The sequence below is a fragment of the Lupinus angustifolius genome, chromosome LG20 (assembly GCF_001865875.1).
Source record: "Lupinus angustifolius cultivar Tanjil chromosome LG20, LupAngTanjil_v1.0, whole genome shotgun sequence".
In the NCBI taxonomy this organism is placed as follows: domain Eukaryota; kingdom Viridiplantae; phylum Streptophyta; class Magnoliopsida; order Fabales; family Fabaceae; genus Lupinus; species Lupinus angustifolius.
In genome coordinates, this window is record NC_032028.1 from 2,607,790 (window position 1) to 2,625,156 (window position 17,367).

At 35.3% G+C, this 17,367-nt stretch overlaps 1 protein-coding gene and 1 long non-coding RNA gene across 5 annotated transcripts; one reads left to right on the plus strand and one right to left on the minus strand.

Moving 5' to 3' along the window:
- LOC109336157 (pre-mRNA-processing protein 40A-like) lies at positions 550 to 16,751 on the plus strand. Of its 4 annotated transcripts, XM_019572576.1 has the most exons (30): positions 550 to 726; positions 1,234 to 1,289; positions 1,411 to 1,479; positions 1,559 to 1,747; positions 1,823 to 1,888; positions 1,970 to 2,137; positions 2,228 to 2,304; positions 4,667 to 4,736; positions 6,922 to 6,974; positions 7,071 to 7,128; positions 7,229 to 7,596; positions 7,690 to 7,762; positions 7,850 to 7,945; positions 8,030 to 8,098; positions 8,205 to 8,282; positions 9,203 to 9,289; positions 9,387 to 9,421; positions 9,541 to 9,646; positions 10,215 to 10,295; positions 10,377 to 10,469; positions 10,567 to 10,620; positions 10,717 to 10,833; positions 11,014 to 11,112; positions 11,650 to 11,697; positions 11,814 to 11,906; positions 14,562 to 14,669; positions 14,750 to 14,814; positions 15,312 to 15,414; positions 16,025 to 16,288; positions 16,395 to 16,751. In XM_019572576.1, the coding sequence occupies exons 2-30, from the start codon at positions 1,257 to 1,259 to the stop codon at positions 16,527 to 16,529; spliced, it is 2,955 nt and encodes a 984-aa protein (XP_019428121.1). In that variant the 5' UTR covers positions 550 to 726; positions 1,234 to 1,256; the 3' UTR covers positions 16,530 to 16,751. The 4 variants fall into 4 exon arrangements, with proteins under 4 accessions (XP_019428121.1, XP_019428118.1, XP_019428120.1 ...); XM_019572573.1 differs by having other exon boundaries at positions 1,559 to 1,888; XM_019572574.1 differs by having other exon boundaries at positions 553 to 726; positions 1,559 to 1,888; positions 16,398 to 16,751.
- LOC109336158 lies at positions 13,329 to 14,039 on the minus strand. Its single transcript, XR_002106311.1, has 2 exons — positions 13,990 to 14,039; positions 13,329 to 13,767 (listed from the first exon to the last, which is right to left on the minus strand). It is a non-coding gene; the product is annotated as an uncharacterized LOC109336158 (long non-coding RNA).

A 17,367-nucleotide genomic window follows, 5' to 3' on the forward strand; every position in this document is an offset into this window, starting at 1 on the left:
TCCATTGCCGATTTCAATAAAGTTATACTAGTTTTATAAATTTCCTAAAAGGTACACAAATACCATACTTTTTCAGTTAATGTACACCATATGAGTGAATTTGCCATTGAAATGAGTATGTATATTGTTGCTCGTGGTTGAACTGACCACTTTTCACACATCTCACTCGTTAAACAAACTTAAAAGTAGCAAAATATAAATAGTAATAATATAGAAAAAATGTTTATACCGAAAGTGTATGAGATTTATACACTATACCATTCACTTAGTTGATTGATCATATTAAAAAAGAGTGCAAAATATGTGCACTGACAGTGTATAAAGATTTATATATAGACAGTGTATCATCCATCATTCATTTACAATACCTTTATTTAAAAGTGAATAGTAAATAAAAATCAACCGTGAACGTTGTAGTGACAGTATAAAAAACCTTTACACTGTCGATGTATATATCATTTTTCTATTAAAAAATATATAATTACTTGTATGATAATGTATATAAATATCTAGGCTACTTAAAAATACATACACATGAAATTGGGAAGAATCAGAAGGAGGGATATATAACGTGAATGATGAGTATATAATTACTTGTCCTCCCCTTCTAGGTGTGAAGTGAAATCCCCTCTTTTCGTCTCACAACAACTGAACCCAGGTTTAAGGCCTGGTTCAAGCACCACCATCACCCCAAACTCCAATCTCACGTGCCCCTCTTAACCATTGGTATGTTCTGTATATGTGTGATCATGGGTACTATCTATTCCTCAAATGTCACCTCTCATTATTTTGTTAACTATTTTCACTTCATGGAGTTTTTGCTTTGTGTGAAACCCTACTAGTTTTGGTTATCTAGGGTTCCAAAGTTTCAATCTTTGGGGTTATTTTTTAGTTGTGGTGGGTTAATTTTGAATGATTGAGGCTCTCTGTTGAGATTTATATTTTGAGGCACATTGTTTGGTTTTATAGCTTTCTCCACATTTTTCATTCCAATTCAGTGTTAACCATATCTAGAGTTTGGTTCAGCAATCACTTTGATTTAAGTCCCTGGCTTTTCAATTTTAAGGCTGTTGTATTGTTGATCTAATTTCAGTGACATCACTTTTTATTCCAATCACCTGTGTCTTACTCATTCTTGAATTGCAATTATTTTTATTATTTAATTTCAGGGGTTTGTTATCCCTTTGATTATGCAGTTCATTGTTGTCTAATGTTAAACCTTGTTGATTGCAGTGGCCTGCTGATTCTCTGCTTAGATGTCCAATAATCCGCAATTTCCGGGCCTACAGGTAGAGTATACAGAAGTGGAAAATTTTGTTCAAATTATAATATGGAGGATCTTATCAAATTTTCCACTTTACATGCAAAATGCTCTTTCATTTTGATGTTTTTTCTTTTTCTTTATGCAAGCCCCTTCGGCCTCCCATAGCTGGTTCTGGGGATCCTCAACGCAATTTTGCTCCACCCATGCATGTTCAAGTAAGTCATCTTGTATTCTATTGTGATTCTATCAACTCTTCATCATCATCATGCCTAATGAATCCATTTGTTTATGCAGTACCACCATGTTGTTCCTACTCAGCAGTCACAACAGTTCATTCCCATGCCTTCTCAGCATTACCAACCTATTGGCCATGGAGTTCCCATGATTAACGTTGGAATGCCTCCTCAAAATCCAAACCCCCAATTTTCTCAGCCAATTCAACAGTTGCCTCCAAGACATAGTCAGCCGATGCCACTCCCACCACAGGCAATTCCATTGCCAGTTGCTAGGCCAAATATGCATATGTCGTCAGAACAAAAAATGGCCCAGGCTGATTCTCAAGCTCCAAATGTCTACACATCAGGTTTAGGTGGCCCGGGAATGCCCCTCTCTTCATCATATACGGTAAAGTTCTGGCTTGTATTTGTAATGGATAGATTAAGACTCTGATATACAAGTACTGATTTACGGATTGCATTTCTGCAGTTTGCACCATCCTCTTATGGTCAGATGCAAACCAATTTTGTTTCTACCGGCCAATACCAATCTGTTCCTCAGGTCCATGCTCACACTGGTTCTTCTCAGAGCATTACCTCTGGCACAATTATTCAGAGCAACGGTGAACAACCTTCAGTTACAAATGCCATGGCTTCAGTATGAGTCCTACATATTTTCAACTATAGATGTATTCTGCTTTTTGTCTTTTATATGACTAAAATTTCTATACGCCTTTCTTTCTTTCAGGCAATCAGTCTCCAGCCTCCCCCTGCTATGAATGATTCCACAGATTGGATCGAGCATACTTCTGCAACTGGGAGAAGGTAAAGGATTCAAATGTTTGCTTTTCATACTAGGTTACATTACCATCATTATTGCATGTTTTTTAAAAATAATTGGTTAGTGATGTTAGGTGCAGTAAAAAAGGTAGTTTTTTCTTGTGTAGGAAAATAAAAGTGATAAAGTAATGTATGTACAGGATTTCAGTATACTTACTCGATGTGGTATCCATGGTACTTCAAAATAAATAAGGGTTTGTTTGAGTGGGAAAGTACTGGGTGTGGATTAAGATGAGCATACTTGATATGCTATCAGCTATCTCATTGGCTGGTGGAAACTTGGAATCACATGAGTCACACTTCGATGCCAGTCCTGACTCCATCGATACATCATACAAATAGGGCGGGATTTTGTTTTGTCACCGGAATGGCAGGAATGCCAATTTTGTCTGTGGTGTTTCTGGCGATACAGATTTCGAAGGGATAGGGAGCCAAACACCCATTACTGGTTGACGAACTGAGTCACAGATGGGTGGGTGTGGCTTGATTCTCATCAACTGGCTGTTTGTGAAGACAGATTCTGGAAAGGGGCTAGACATGTCAGCACAAGCTGGATGTTGGGGCACATGGATGCTCAGAGATTTTGTGGGCTGTCTGGCATTGGTTGTGTGTTTGATGCAAGGTAAAACCTTGTGAAACACAAACAAGATACATGCTGGTATCCAATGCTTTTAAGCAGCATGATGACTACAAAATTATCCGACGTCCCTGCCAAGAAATAGATCAAAATGATGTGAATGTACTCTTTTTAAACCTTTGCACTATGTGGCTTCTTTCCAATGAATGGGGTATTAAAATTAAAAACTCTTCTAGACTTCAGCTACATTAGGCAGATATTAAATAGGAGTTAACATTAACATTTTTGGCGAATGCCACTAACCTCTTGCATCTGCTATCTGGTGTTTCCATACGCTTCACAAATAGCGAAAAAATACACGAGGCAAGAATAAAGAACAAACGAAAACAGAGACACAAGTACTAAATAATTGGTTACTACCCTAAGTTTGAGAACTGAGACGAACCAGGGCGTTGAATTTTGAAGACAAAATTGGCGTATGGGTTGTCAAAATGGGTGTTGAAAACCCTAAAGTATCAATTTGAAATCTGACATTTTTCTTTAACCTCAAAGGCTCAAACGTAGCGTTTTCTGACTTCTCTCCCCCGATCCCTCCTTACCGTATCGTGACTGTATGACAACAGTCTTCGGTTGCTGGAGTGACAAATCCTTGCTGTATCAGCTGTTGCAACTTAAAGAAGAAAAAAGGACAAAAGGAAATGGGGTGATGATGGATCGCCCCATGTGTGTTTGTATTCGACTCGGACATGGCTTGGATCTTGGACACTGGGCAAAGCCGCCGCTTTGGTTATACATAGGGTAAATTGCACCTCATTTTATAGATCTAATATGGGCAGCGGCAAAGGAAAGAGAAAATGTGGAGGCGGCCAAAAAGAATGAGTTTTGCGAATTGCTAATAAATACTAGTTAATGTTCAGCGCAAGAAAATTATGAAAACCCCAATAGTTGATGTACACAGAAAAGGAAATAATTGTAAAGAAATTATTATAATTGTCTAAATAATTTTACATTTTTGTTGAGTTAAAACTATATTTCATTATTTGAATAATTAATCTTGATGATGAATCTTATGATTCATAATATGTTTGATTCAGAAAATGGGCCTTCCTATTCATAATTTGATAACCATGTGGTATAATACACTTTGGGCTCATATCCCTGCGTTTGAAATCCCTTTTCCCCCTCATTATATCGCTATTTACAACAACAATCAAACCTTAGTCCCATTAGGTGCGGTCAGCTAATGTATCACTATTTGATAATAGTTTTAGTTCATTGTGGGTCCGACCCTTGACTGGACCCTGCATACCTAGAGCTTCGAAGCACCGGGTTTCCATTTCTCTCTTTCACTCACTCTCTTCGAAATTAATAAAGATACTAGTTTTTGTAGATGTATGTAGGGCTTATCTTCGGATTGACACTTGATCAATTCGTTATACTCAAATTGGACCATATATCATGAAAATGCTCTTGCTGCTAATATATAATTTTTACTTCTCTCTCATGCTTGATTTCGGATCTAATAAGTAAAAGTTAATTCATTTAACCCATATAAAAGGGAGATATCATTAATATTCCTTATGAAGAACGATCCCCCATTTTTTTTCTCTTGCTTCATGTTGGATTGCTGCCCATACTTTCTATTTCTAATGTTCTTGATCATTATATAATGATTTAGGTATTCTCTATGAGTAATGCTGGTTGCTTGTTCAGAAAGCTGCTGTTTTAATGTTTACAAAACTTACATAAAATTTCACTTTAATTTTACAGATTTTACTATAATAAGAAGACCAAACTATCTAGCTGGGAGAAGCCTTACGAACTGATGACACTAATTGAGGTGAGTCATGCAATTGATTTCCATTCATGTTGTGTAATGACTTGTTAGTCATACGACTGGATCTTATATTTTTATTTTGGTTTTGGTGAATGCTGTTACACGTGCGTCCCTTTTGGTCTTATTCAATATTAAATGGGGCCAACATAATCAAGTTTAATTGTTATATGCTTTCCATTTGGCTATGTCTGGTGAAAATATGCCTCTCTGTTAGCTCACTCATTACTGAACGGGTTTTCTCTCAGGCAGCAACCATCAATCTTGACTTTTACCTCTTATTGTAAGGTCAGTGTTGTGATAATTGCCGGTTGGACTGTCTGATATCAGTTTTTTTGTTTTCTTTGGATGCTGTGGTATAAGAATTTTGTATTGCATGTATTTGAATTTTTAAATCTTATATTATGCTCTGTAAATCATAATGAACGAGAAATAAAACATTTTTTTACCATTTTGTGACTTCTTTCTTATGGTCGCTCACATGCCTTGTATAGAAAGGTTATGTTCATTTGTTTAGGTTAGCTTATAAAAGAGAGTGGCCTTCCACTTTCTCTTCCTCTATCCCCTTCATGTGCGTGCACAAATTTGCATTTTTCTTTAATATGATTTGAGAGTAGGTGATTGCTGTCTTCTATTTTGTTTCATAAGCACTGGTGGACAATGTATTGATACTATACACTGCATAAGTGTATGATTAAAGAAGATATGTCTCTTGTCCTATTCTTTTCTAATTATGGTGTCAGACAAATGCTAAGGAGATTTCTTTTGACACATAGGCTAATTTAGTTTATTATTCTCTTGATAAGCATCAAAGTAGATAAATTTCGGTAAATATTTTGAGCATCTGAATGTTTGTTTTTTGCTAGTATCCTTCCATGCTCCTCAAAGTTGATGATTTTTTTAATTTCTTTAGGACTTGATATATTTCAATTTTACTTTAACCAAGTCTACATGTGTGACTTCCTTAGTGTTAAGATGCTTACAGGTACATGTTGTGCTACTCTTTTGAGAGGTAGGATATGCTGTGGGGTTTAACTGCCTGCTACCCTACTATATCGCTTGAATGTTAGTAAATTTCATCATTGTATTTTGTCTTGATTGTTAGTTCCTTGTCTGAAAATTTCGTCTTTATTTATCAAGAGTCTGATAGCCAGTCATGTCACTTGCTTCTAAACCTTGGTGCAATTTTAATTCTATTACACTATCAGTTTCGTGTGTCTTGATAATTTAAAAGAGCCGTGAACGTCTTTGAGTGAAATACTCCATCCAAATGAATACTTGCAAATTTCCTTTGATTGAAATAAATGCAAAATTTAGAATATAGGTTTTGATTTTTTTGTACTGCTCTGGCTTACACTTTTGGGCTTGGGTTTCTGCTGTACAAATCAGTCAGTTTGTTTTCTATTTCTGATTTTAGGATCTTATGAATAATTGCTGTAAATGATTGTTATAGAAGAACTTCATAGTTGCATCTATTTATTAACTCTTGGTACAAGTTAAGGTATAATTACATGGCCAAGGTTCAGATCTTTGTGTCCAGTACCTATGAATCATTTAGCATTCCTGTCAAACACAAGATAGAGCTTGACGATGCCAGTGAAATGGTTTAGTTCATTTCGATTTTCTATTAATTTATTGCTAGGAGTAGAATTAAATATGGCAATGTGTAAGATGACTCAACTATAACCGGTACTACAACTTCAAAGTTTCTTCTAAATTAGACATTTTCCATACAAGAATAATGTTCACAAGCTCTTATAAAAAAAGAATAATGTTTAAAAGCTATAATTTATGCAATATACGATCTCTAAAATTTCTCCCTGATAGATAACCAGTTTCCTCAAATATTCGATGGATTTTCACTGGGTTCTGGAGTCATAGGAAGTTTAAATTCATAAAATATCACTGAACAGTTTTATGCCTTAGAGATGATGAAAATGTAAGAAGATTTATGTGGGTTAGCTTTCTTAATGCTTGATGTGAGTTGAGTTGTCATGATTGACCCTTTACCTAGACCTTTTATTTCCTGGATTTTCTGTTCTGTCATTCAAATTCTTACTTTGGGATATTTGAATTTCCAATTTCTATTATGAGATAGCTATCAATCTCCAAATAGCTGTCATTTTTCTATTGGAAGAAAACCTCTAATGAGAAATTATCCACATTTTTTGCATTCTTGTCATTTTGCTAGAGGGTGGATGCGTCAACAAACTGGAAGCAGTATTCTAGTCCAGATGGAAGAAAGTGTGTCCCGGTTCTCTTTGCTAGACTATTTTTCTGTTTTTAATGTTCATTGCTTATTGTTTCTTTTATTTAATGAACTTAATGAATATTTTCTAGGTATTACTACAACAAAGTCACCAAGGAATCCAAGTGGTTAATTCCCGAGGAACTAAAGGTTTCTATCATTGAAAATAACGCCTTTTTAATATTTTCAGTTATATTCTTCCTCTCATTTTTGAACTCACGTTTGTTTTATTTATTGTTTATGCTTAAAGTTGGCTCGTGCGCAAGTTGAAAAGGCTGCTGTGAATGGAACATATCCTGAAGCTATACTGATTCCTCATTCTCAACCATCTGCATCTCCTCAAGTGGTTGAAGCAACACCTGGTGCAGATATTTCATCTTTAACTGTTCCAGGAGATCCAACAAGTCCTGTTTCTGTTGCTCCTGTTGGTACTACATTTACAAATAATCTTCAACCTGAGATTACTTCAGGATCACCTGCCTCTCCTTCCGTGGTCCCTCAAACTGGAACAAAAGTGGAAGAAGTTGAGGCACCTGGAAATACTGTCAAACCATCAGATGCTGGTGTGGGAAGGGACGGAGCTTCTGTTACCGATGTTAATACTGCTAAAACACTGATGTATCTTCTATTCTACTTTTTTGTTCAGTCTTTGATTTCATTTCAAAGTCTGGTGGCATGTCATTATTATTTTGTATGTTGTGATTATTGTAGGGATGGTGCCAACAATACTTCAGTTCAGTATACTCAAGGTTCTGCGGATGGAGTTCCAGCAGAAGATAAAGAAGTATGTTTCTCTCATTGTGCCATTAATGTGTCTCTTATGCGTTGTGCTTATGGTGGTTAACAAGCTGTTTACTCTTCAATTCTTTAGGATGGTAAAACTGATTCATCAAGAGAGAAAACTGATGATGTGGCTTCAGAAACAAAAGTAGTTGAGCCTGAGCCCTTAGTTTATGTGAATAAGATGGTACAAGAATGAAATGTCAATATTCTGTCTGTCTTGTTACATTCCTGGTCATTGAGCATTCAATTTGAACTATTTTATTTTTAGGGGGCTAAAGACGCATTCAAAGCACTACTGGAGTCTGTAAATGTTGGATCTGACTGGACTTGGGATCGGGTAGAGTTATCTCATTGATATATTTTACTGTACCTATTTATAACATCTTTCATTTGTTAAATTAGATGTTTCTCCTTTTCTGATTTGTTTGATTTCTATCATTCAGGCTATGCGAGTAATAATTAATGACAAAAGGTATGGCGCCTTGAAAACACTTGGAGAAAGGAAGCAAGCTTTCAATGAGGTAATTCTTGTGCAATGTTAGAGTAAATCATAATACATGAACATTGACAGGGCTTGTATTCCTTTTATGTTTACCCTTATTTTTCCTCTCATCTTTCATTGCTTTACCTCACGAGTATCATCTGTAAGGAGGAGCAATCCTCAGTTATTTAATCTGTTAGTAAAGATTCTGAGTGAATGCCCGTCTGCTTTGATATTTATTTGTAAAGTGTGTTGATACTGTAAAAGCTAAATTTTGTATGGAGAGTTACTTTTTAGATGTGGGATATTGAGCTAAAAGAAGAAATATGGATGATATCAAATGTTAATAATGTTTAACAACATGCTATTTGTAAGGTTTTCCTTGTAATGTCTAAGTGCAAAATTTGTATTCGTAGCATTGGCTATCTGTCAAGGAGTCTCATAGTGGGTCGTAACCTATGTGGATTGGGTATATACTATGCGGAGTACCGCCTATGCATGGGGTAGTAAGCTGTACTGGAGAAACTATTCTCATCATATCTTGGGAGTTCCTTTTCCTTCCTTGTTCCCAGCCTTTGTTTGGGATTTCTTACTATGGTATTTCCTTTGTAATGCCACTGATTCACATTCTTTCTTATGACCAAGTTACAACATATTCATATGTCCAGAGTCCAGACATTTTTTATAAAAGGGAAAGTGTGTTGAATTAAGATATAATCTAATTAATATATGAAGGATATAATAATACATGATGGGTAATAGTGGAGGGAATGGATTGCTGGAGACAATCTCTTTCAGAATTCTTGAATTGTTGACGCATCCTTCAAATTCTAAATTTGTGGCCTACATGAGACTGAGAAATTCTCTTCTTACTGCTATATTCTGTTTTTGATTAGAATATGTTGCGTTCTAACTTATATATTGATAATGTATTCTCACCACAAACCTTTGATTTCTCAGTACTTAAATCAGAGGAAAAAACAGGAAGTGGAAGAAAAACGTATGAAACAAAAGAAAGCTCGGGAAGATTTTAAGAAAATGTTAGAAGTATGTTCTACTGCTTCCACATTTCTTCGTAACTATGCAATATGTTGATTCATTTTATTGTTTACAAAATTTGCTAATATGTACAATTATTTTCCAGGAATCCACTGAGTTGACTTCATCCACTAGATGGAGGTTTATTTTTATTAGATATATTTAAATTTGATTTTTTTCTTACATCGCCCAACTTAAACTTTAGTTGGTACACTTTGTGATCAATATTCTTCCCTATTGATTTTTGGACAATTACTCAGCAAAGCTGTGCCTATATTTGAAAATGATGAACGTTTCAAGGCTCTTGAGCGTGACAGAGACCGCAGGGATGTGTATGATAGTTTCATGGAGGACTTTGTTATCAAGGTGGGTTCTACTCGTTTAACCATTTATAGAATTTACATATTTTGGCTGTTTCACGTCCTTTATATAGGAATATGCAGATATCTGTCAGTGTCAAGCATGTTATCATTGCTTTCTAGGTAGAAACTTTAGCCTACACGTGCATGTTATATTCGTAGTTGATATGCATGTTACTCAAGCAGATACTCTACGACTAACAGAATTTTTTTTATTTTGTGTGTTTATATTGGATGTTCTCCATATCATAATTTTTTTGGTTATGCTAGGTCCATACCATGATACCACTGCTAAATTTTATTTAAAGATAAGCTTCTGGATTGGAGATTACTGATTTTGAGCTGTTGATAATTTATTTAATGGATGCCAATGTGAAATCTGTTGAAGGGTAGGAAAACTAGGGAATTCAGAATTTGAGCTTTACAGTTTAGAAAAAAATAGTGAAATTTAAGCTTCCTTTAATCCTTTTTAATGTGTATGGTATTACGAACAGAGCTTTGATTTTTTATCATTTCAGTAAACTTGTGATCTTTTGAAATGTTTCTAGTGGGTATTGACTTGCAATTTTTAATAGGAACGAGCAAGGGCACAGGTGGAAAGAAAGCAGAACTTGATGGAATTCAGGATGTTTTTGGAATCTTGTGACTTTATAAAGGTACATTTTTATCCATTATTTGTCTTCAGATATTTTTTGATTTTAGAAATTTTGTCGATGCATCCGTCACTTTCTCTTTAGGCAAGCACACAATGGCGAAAAGTTCAAGATCGCATAGAGGCTGATGAAAGATGTTCCCGTCTTGAGAAAATTGATCGCTTGGAAATATTCCAAGTAACTTTCTTTATTCAACTGATAGTCAATCAGAACAGTTCAACTTCTGCAAAATCAACTATAACCTTTAATATGATTCACGCTTCTTTATTTTTAGGACTATTTACATGATTTAGCGAAGGAAGAAGAAGAGCAGAAGAAGATACAAAAGGTGATGTTAATTTTTATTCTTTTTAAGTGTTCTTTTGGACCTTAACTCCTACCTCTATATATTGATTAATCTCATCTCTGTTCTGAAACAAAATAGGAAGAATTGAGAAAGACGGAACGTAAAAACCGTGATGAATTTCGCAAATTGATGGAAGAACATGTTGCTGCAGGCATTCTTACAGCAAAAACTAACTGGCGTGATTATCATTCAAAGGTTAACTGCCCATCTCTATGGTCATTTCTCTTAATCCTTTTTTGTTTTTTGGTGAAAAACTTCAACTTTCTGCTAACTTTCATGAAGTTCTTAACTTGTTTTTTTGTCTTTGGATTTGTTGTCTTTATTAAATGTTTGATTCTGATGCTGGTGATGATGTTGTGTTGGGTGGTCTTTTAGGTCAAGGATTTACCTGCTTATGTAGCAGCAGCATCAAATACCTCAGGTTCAATTCCAAAAGATTTGTTTGAAGATGTTGTTGAAGAGCTAGAGAAACAAGTGAGTATGCTAAATTGTCTTTCTGGTTGGTTTTGAACTTTGTTTACTTATTTCATGGGCAAGGTTGCTTTGCAAATGCAAGACGTTGAAGTGTCCTTTTGGCTTTTATTCTTTTCCCGCTTGATTGATTTTCAAAATGCTTAACAAGTAAACTCTTTTGCCCATTTAGGAGCCAAGTACTTAAAATTCAATTTATTGTTTAGACACCTTTTTTGAAGAAAAATAACTGTTATTTGCTGATACTTTTAAGTTTTAATATTTGTCATGAGGCAATTGAACAACTTTAGTTAAAACATTTGAAGCTTTTGCATCCTTCAGGATTTATATCTACCTGCTACAGCTGTACAGCAATGGAAAATAAAGTTTGACTCAAATAAGAAACTTCATTACTCATTATATATTGAAATGATTTTTTCCTTGACTCAAATGAAGTGGAGGACTCCTTTTATGCTTCCTGCAAAACTTTATGATTGAAAAAAGTGGTATGCACTTCCTTCATACAAAATGGAAATCTTCTTACTTATTTGTATGTTTCAGTATAATGAAGAGAAGAGTCGAATAAAAGATGCAGTGAAGTTGGCAAAGGTATATGATGTATCAAGCGTGTGATTTCTGCTTGAAAAATATAGTAATAGAAAAAACCATGCGTCATGTGGCTAACGAAAAAATATTTTGGTATACAATCTTATTGTACTTTTCAGATCACTTTGTCTTCAAACTGGAATTTAGAGGACTTCAAATCAACCATATCAAAAGACATTAGCTCTCCACCTGTATCTGAGTTCAACTTAAAGGTGTGTACATCAGCTGCATATATTTATTTATTTTTTGTTTCTATGATTTCCAATATTGAGTTTCTTTACATGTCTGTGTACTAATTGCTATTTGCTAGTTTGTTTCTTGCAATTTTTGGTGCCTCAAGCTTTTCTAATGTAACTTGTTTCATGGCAGTTATACTAGAACTTCTGGATTTCCTTCCATGCTTATTTTGCGCATTCTATATAAAATAATGATTATAACCACTATGATGATCTATACCTCTTTATACTAATATCTTGAATACTTGCTAAAGACAGAAATGCTCTTTACCTAGGGAGCACGATAGATATAATTACTTAGCTCGAAGTAGAAACTTCAGTGGTTATAACGATGCCAGTGGCTGATTGAAGGTTTTGAAAATAACTGGTCGAGGGGATGATTCAACTGTGGTTGAACTATGCTCAAACTTACTGGAGTTTACACTTCACACACACACCTACACACTGATTAAATAAATAAAATTTTCAAAGATAAAAATAAAGATATCATTGTCTATTGATGATTATGGGGACACAGAAAGTTTGAATCCAAATCTTACGTTGATGAATACAAGTTCAATTGAATCTAAATCTTACATTTCGATAACATCATTTTTTATTTCCTGAAGGTTGATATCTATCCCCCATGAACCATATAACCAAGAGAAGCCATTGACCAAAGTAGAAGAGTTAGCCACATCATTGAGTAAATATTTCGTAGTAGCGTCGTTAGGCTCTACATCGTTCTTGGTATATGCCGATAGTAAATAGGAGCACGAATTAAAGTACTATAGGTACAAAGATTGTTATTAAATTCTTTAGGGTATATTCCTCCTAGAGTAGCTGCTAATAGCCTAATAAGAAAATAGAAACTCAAGTTTGGAGATAACACCTTTCAAACAAAAAAACATGGTTTCATTTTGCATCCCACAGATACTAACACGCTGCAATCTGAACAATCAGTATGCCTTAGATTTTTTATATTAGTTATTTGATTCTTCAATACTAGAAACCTCTTTGGTTCCGGGGATACGGCTATATATATCTACCCTCCCTAGATCCCACTAGGTAGGAGCCGTGTACACTGGGCTACACTTTTTATTTGATTCTTCAATAATATCAACTCCCATATTGGGCTAGTAGTAAAGCAAGGGAAGTATTACAGTTATGCTGCTTAGTGCTTACTAGTCTTATTGCAGTTGTGCTACTTAATGCATACAAATTACAAGTCCCATATTAGACAGTGAGTGAACATCCAATCATATAACAACAACGAAACATTAATCCACTAGGTGGGGCCCGCTACATGGATCGAACGACGACGTCATAATACTCTGTCATGTATAATATTTTTGTTTGCTATTGGGTCATCCCAGCATGTACCTATTGCAAGTCCCAACCTTTTGTTATATGTGTGCCGCTTTTTGGTCTCTAGCTCAACAAGTTTTTTGGCTGGCTGGGCTTAAAAAATTTTAATACAAAATTGACTGTCCTAATTTGTGAACCAGTTTCACTAGTTTGAGTTTGCTGTGGTGGCTAGCTGCTAGTCTAACCTATTCAACCGGCTGGTCCAATATCGCCTTTTGAACTATGGTTCCAATGGTCTAATTTTTTCCCACTTGATAAATGACATTGCTTAGTGTGAAGCTTCCTTTTGATATTTTGACACACCAACAATCTTACCTGCTCGCTTTGTTGTTGAAGCTGAACCCTAAAATTAGTTATTAGTTGTTAGACAAACAAGAGCCAAATCAGCCATATAAACACATGGCTTGCTTTCACTCCAGCAATTTGTGCTTACTGTTGGGAAGTAAGTCCCACATCGCTTACCTCATTGTCTCGGGAATGGTTTAAATACCTGTTGGGCTACTCCTCTCGTTGCAAATTGGTTGAGATGGAAACTTAACATGGTATCAGAGCCAAAGCCCAACTTCTTTCCGGTTGTCATGGGCCAAAAGATGCCCTTTAGTTATGGGTCAAAGGTAACCCTTCGCCTGTCTGACAGGCTTATGTGGAGGGGGCATGTTGGGAAGTAAGTCCCACATCGCCTACCTCATTGTCTCGGGAATGATTTAAATACCTGTTGGGCTACTCCTCTCTTTGCCAATTGGTTTTGAGATGAAAACTTAACACTTACAATTATGGATTAATTCAGTTTAGCACATTTATGTTCCTATTGGACATGGTAGATGATACCCTACCTTATTCCAGGATGGAAGGTTGATGTGATTTAGATTTTAAGCTTCTACACAAGCAAATGTCTGTGTCATAATTTATTGGCATTCGCCACCCTCTCTTGCATCTTTGGTAATAGTATGAAATGATAGTAGACTCAATAAAATGCTTCAACGAAATGGTAATGGACTGTATAAAATGCTTAGACTCTTCACTTGGTATCAAACTGCTTTCTCTTGGTCTTTGATGAATTTAGCTCATGAAAATGTTGTCCAATCGATATGGCAAAGTTGGACTTTTATTGATATACTTTGTTCACCATGGTCAGTGTCCGTCCTCAGTTTTCTTTCGATTCATTTTGGTGATAAATGATGAAAGTATCATATTTGTTGATAAGATTGTTTTAGTATTAATTCTAATTGTTCTTCATTATGAATATGTGGCTCCGTATCTGGTCCGATGCTGTGTATCCTGCAGCTAGTGTTTGATGAGCTACTGGAACGGGCAAAGGAGAAGGAGGAGAAGGAGGCTAAGAAGCGTAAACGGCTTGCAGATGATTTCTTTCATCTACTAAGTTCTATTAAGGTGCAGTTTTGTGGGCATCAACTAATTAGTGATGCATAAGGAATATTGTTTATGGTTTTGTTTTGCATACTTTGTTGCAGGACATGACTGCATCTTCAAAGTGGGAGGACTACGGACCACTTATCGAAGATAGTCAAGAGTTCAGGTCTGGATCATGATAAACTAAAGTGTGAAACTTAAAATGATGTTTTCGCCTTTTCTATCTAATAAAGTTTCTCACTTCTGAAAAGAAACAAATGTTCTCATTATAATTGTTTGATGTTCTCAAGTTGTATAATTTTTAGATGTGTGGGCCTGGAGCTGTCAGGCTTTATCTTTCTGCGCTAGCAACTTAAGTTTCTTAGACAGAGGGTAATTTCAGTGGTCTGTATATAAATAATGGGATTTTACATGAATAATTTTTTTATCTTAAGCTAGTTGAATTGATGTCCATGTGCACACACTCCTTCACAACCTCGTTTCTTTAATATTAAGCAAATGGAAAGCTGGTGTATAAGCTATGGGTAGTGAATTCCAGAACATACTATTGTTGCTTCTGATTGATATCCGTATTCTATCTTTTCACCAACAAACATACGTGTCTTGGAATTATTTCCAAAAACATATGTTCCTGATTTTCTTTTAATGTGTATTTCCCCCCAGATCTATTGGAGATGAGAACCTTTGCAAGGGATTATTTGAGGAGTACATTATACAACTGAAAGAAGAGACAATAGAGAATGAGCGGAAACGGAAAGAGGAGAAGGTATAAATTCTGGTCATTCATCTATATCTGAGATTTATGCTTGTTATTCACTATCTCCTTAGACATAAATAACAAACTATCTTTATTGACTAAGATTTGTTAGTCAGCTTGCGAACGTCTGCCTTGTTCCATTGACATGCTCTATTGCTAAATGTCTGCACTATTTCCAACTTATTAGTTTGCTGGTCTATCTGGACATCTTGCTAAATGTATAATATTTTCTATGACAGATAAATGAATGTTATTCTTCTTAAACTTTTGTGGTGTTTTTTTTCTTTAATGTGGTGACTGTAAATTGTGGTATTACTATTATTGGACGCTGTATACTATATGGTTCATTCCTTAAAGATGAGTCAATTTTCTAATGAAGTATGAAGTACGTACCACAATATGAAATATGAGTATGCAGAAAAGGGTTAATTATTTCAAACTTTTACTAGTAGAAGATATTTGTTTGATGTTGATACTTTGCTTTAAAGTGAAGCACGGACTAATTTTGAGACCTGGATAACAATATCTTGGACTGATATGTGACTTCCTGTGTTTATTATGTCTGAAAAGAGAAGACTTTAACAGATAGCTAATTAGTTCAGAATTCTAATATATGCAGGTGAAGAAGGAAAAGGATAAGGAGGAAATAGAAAGAAGGAAAGGCAAGCAAAGAAGGGAAAAAGAGGGAGGGCGTGAAAGAGAGAAAGGGGAGGCACACGTGAAGGATAAAGCAGAGAGTGATGGTGCAGACAAAAGGTCTGAAGATGGTAATAGAAAACGGCGGAAGCAGCACCGAAGTCCTGAGGATATTTCTCATGAAAAGGATAAAGACAGGTCTAAGAAATCTCATGGGCACAGTAGCAGCCGCAAGAAATCAAGACGGGTATGCAGATTTATTACTTGGCTGTTCTACAAATTTGATTATCGCATATCGTTTTGCTTTTCACTGATTGTCTCCTGTTTTAAAAATATTTATGGGACAAATGGAGCAGCATGGTCATGAATCAGATGAAAGCCGGCACAAAAGACACAAGAGAGAACACCGCAGCGATTCTCACAGAGAAGGTGATCATGGAAATCTTGAAGGTGGGGAGCATGGTGATAGTGTGGTGGATAGATGGTAGTCATTTTCTTCTATCCTAACTCCCACCATTACCTTTTGTTTTATCCAATATATGTATTGTGCAATTCAAATGTTTTAAATATGAATACAAATTTTCTAGTAAACTTCTTGTATTCTAATGTCCTACAGTTAAGAATTTGCTACTAGGATGAAAGTTAATATTCCGACCAAGGATCCGGATAGCTGTAAACTTGCATTTACTATACAAAGGATTTTTACATACCAAAATTCTTATACTGGTTTTACATTGGTTAATGTTGTAAAAATACTTAGTTAATGTTTGTCATTACTGTCAAGATATGTTGATTATTGACACTTTGATGCGCTCCCAATGTTAGGTTGCTTATCTCAAGTTTTGAAGCGAGAGTACTGCCACATAGACAACAACATGTGGTAGTACGAATTGAAAAAAAAATCAAACTTTAGGGACTAATGTGGAATTAACATTAGAGACCAAAGTCATTAGTTTCCATGTTTGTGGGATGTAAAACTAGTTTTTTTATTCTTTAAGAGGAGTTAAATGAAAATGGACGTACTCATGGATAAAAAATATGATCAAATTTTAGAAATTAATAACCCAGAATATTAGACCAGTTATTTGATTGAAGGCTACTAGGTTGATCTGTATTTGCGTTACATTCAGTAATGAATAAGTACGGTCATTAGTAAGAACACTACTAGTAATGAATAAGTATTGAGTGTGGAGTAATGGTTACATAAAATCCTTCACTCTTCGGTAATTTGATGATAGTAGTTTAGTTTATTTCCACCGCTATTAAATATTAATCATTGTGAAGGCCACTATTTTACTTTTCCTATCGAGCTAGTGAGTTTTAGGG

Excerpts from the sequence above, each read along its gene's own strand:
- LOC109336157 (XM_019572573.1), top strand. The coding sequence starts at position 1,257 with ATGTCCAATAATCCGCAATTTCCGGGCCTACAG. Across the intron at positions 1,290-1,410 it reads CGCAATTTCCGGGCCTACAG|CCCCTTCGGCCTCCCATAGC; the intron begins GTAGAGTATACA and ends TCTTTATGCAAG. Across the intron at positions 8,283-9,202 it reads GGAAGCAAGCTTTCAATGAG|TACTTAAATCAGAGGAAAAA; the intron begins GTAATTCTTGTG and ends TTGATTTCTCAG.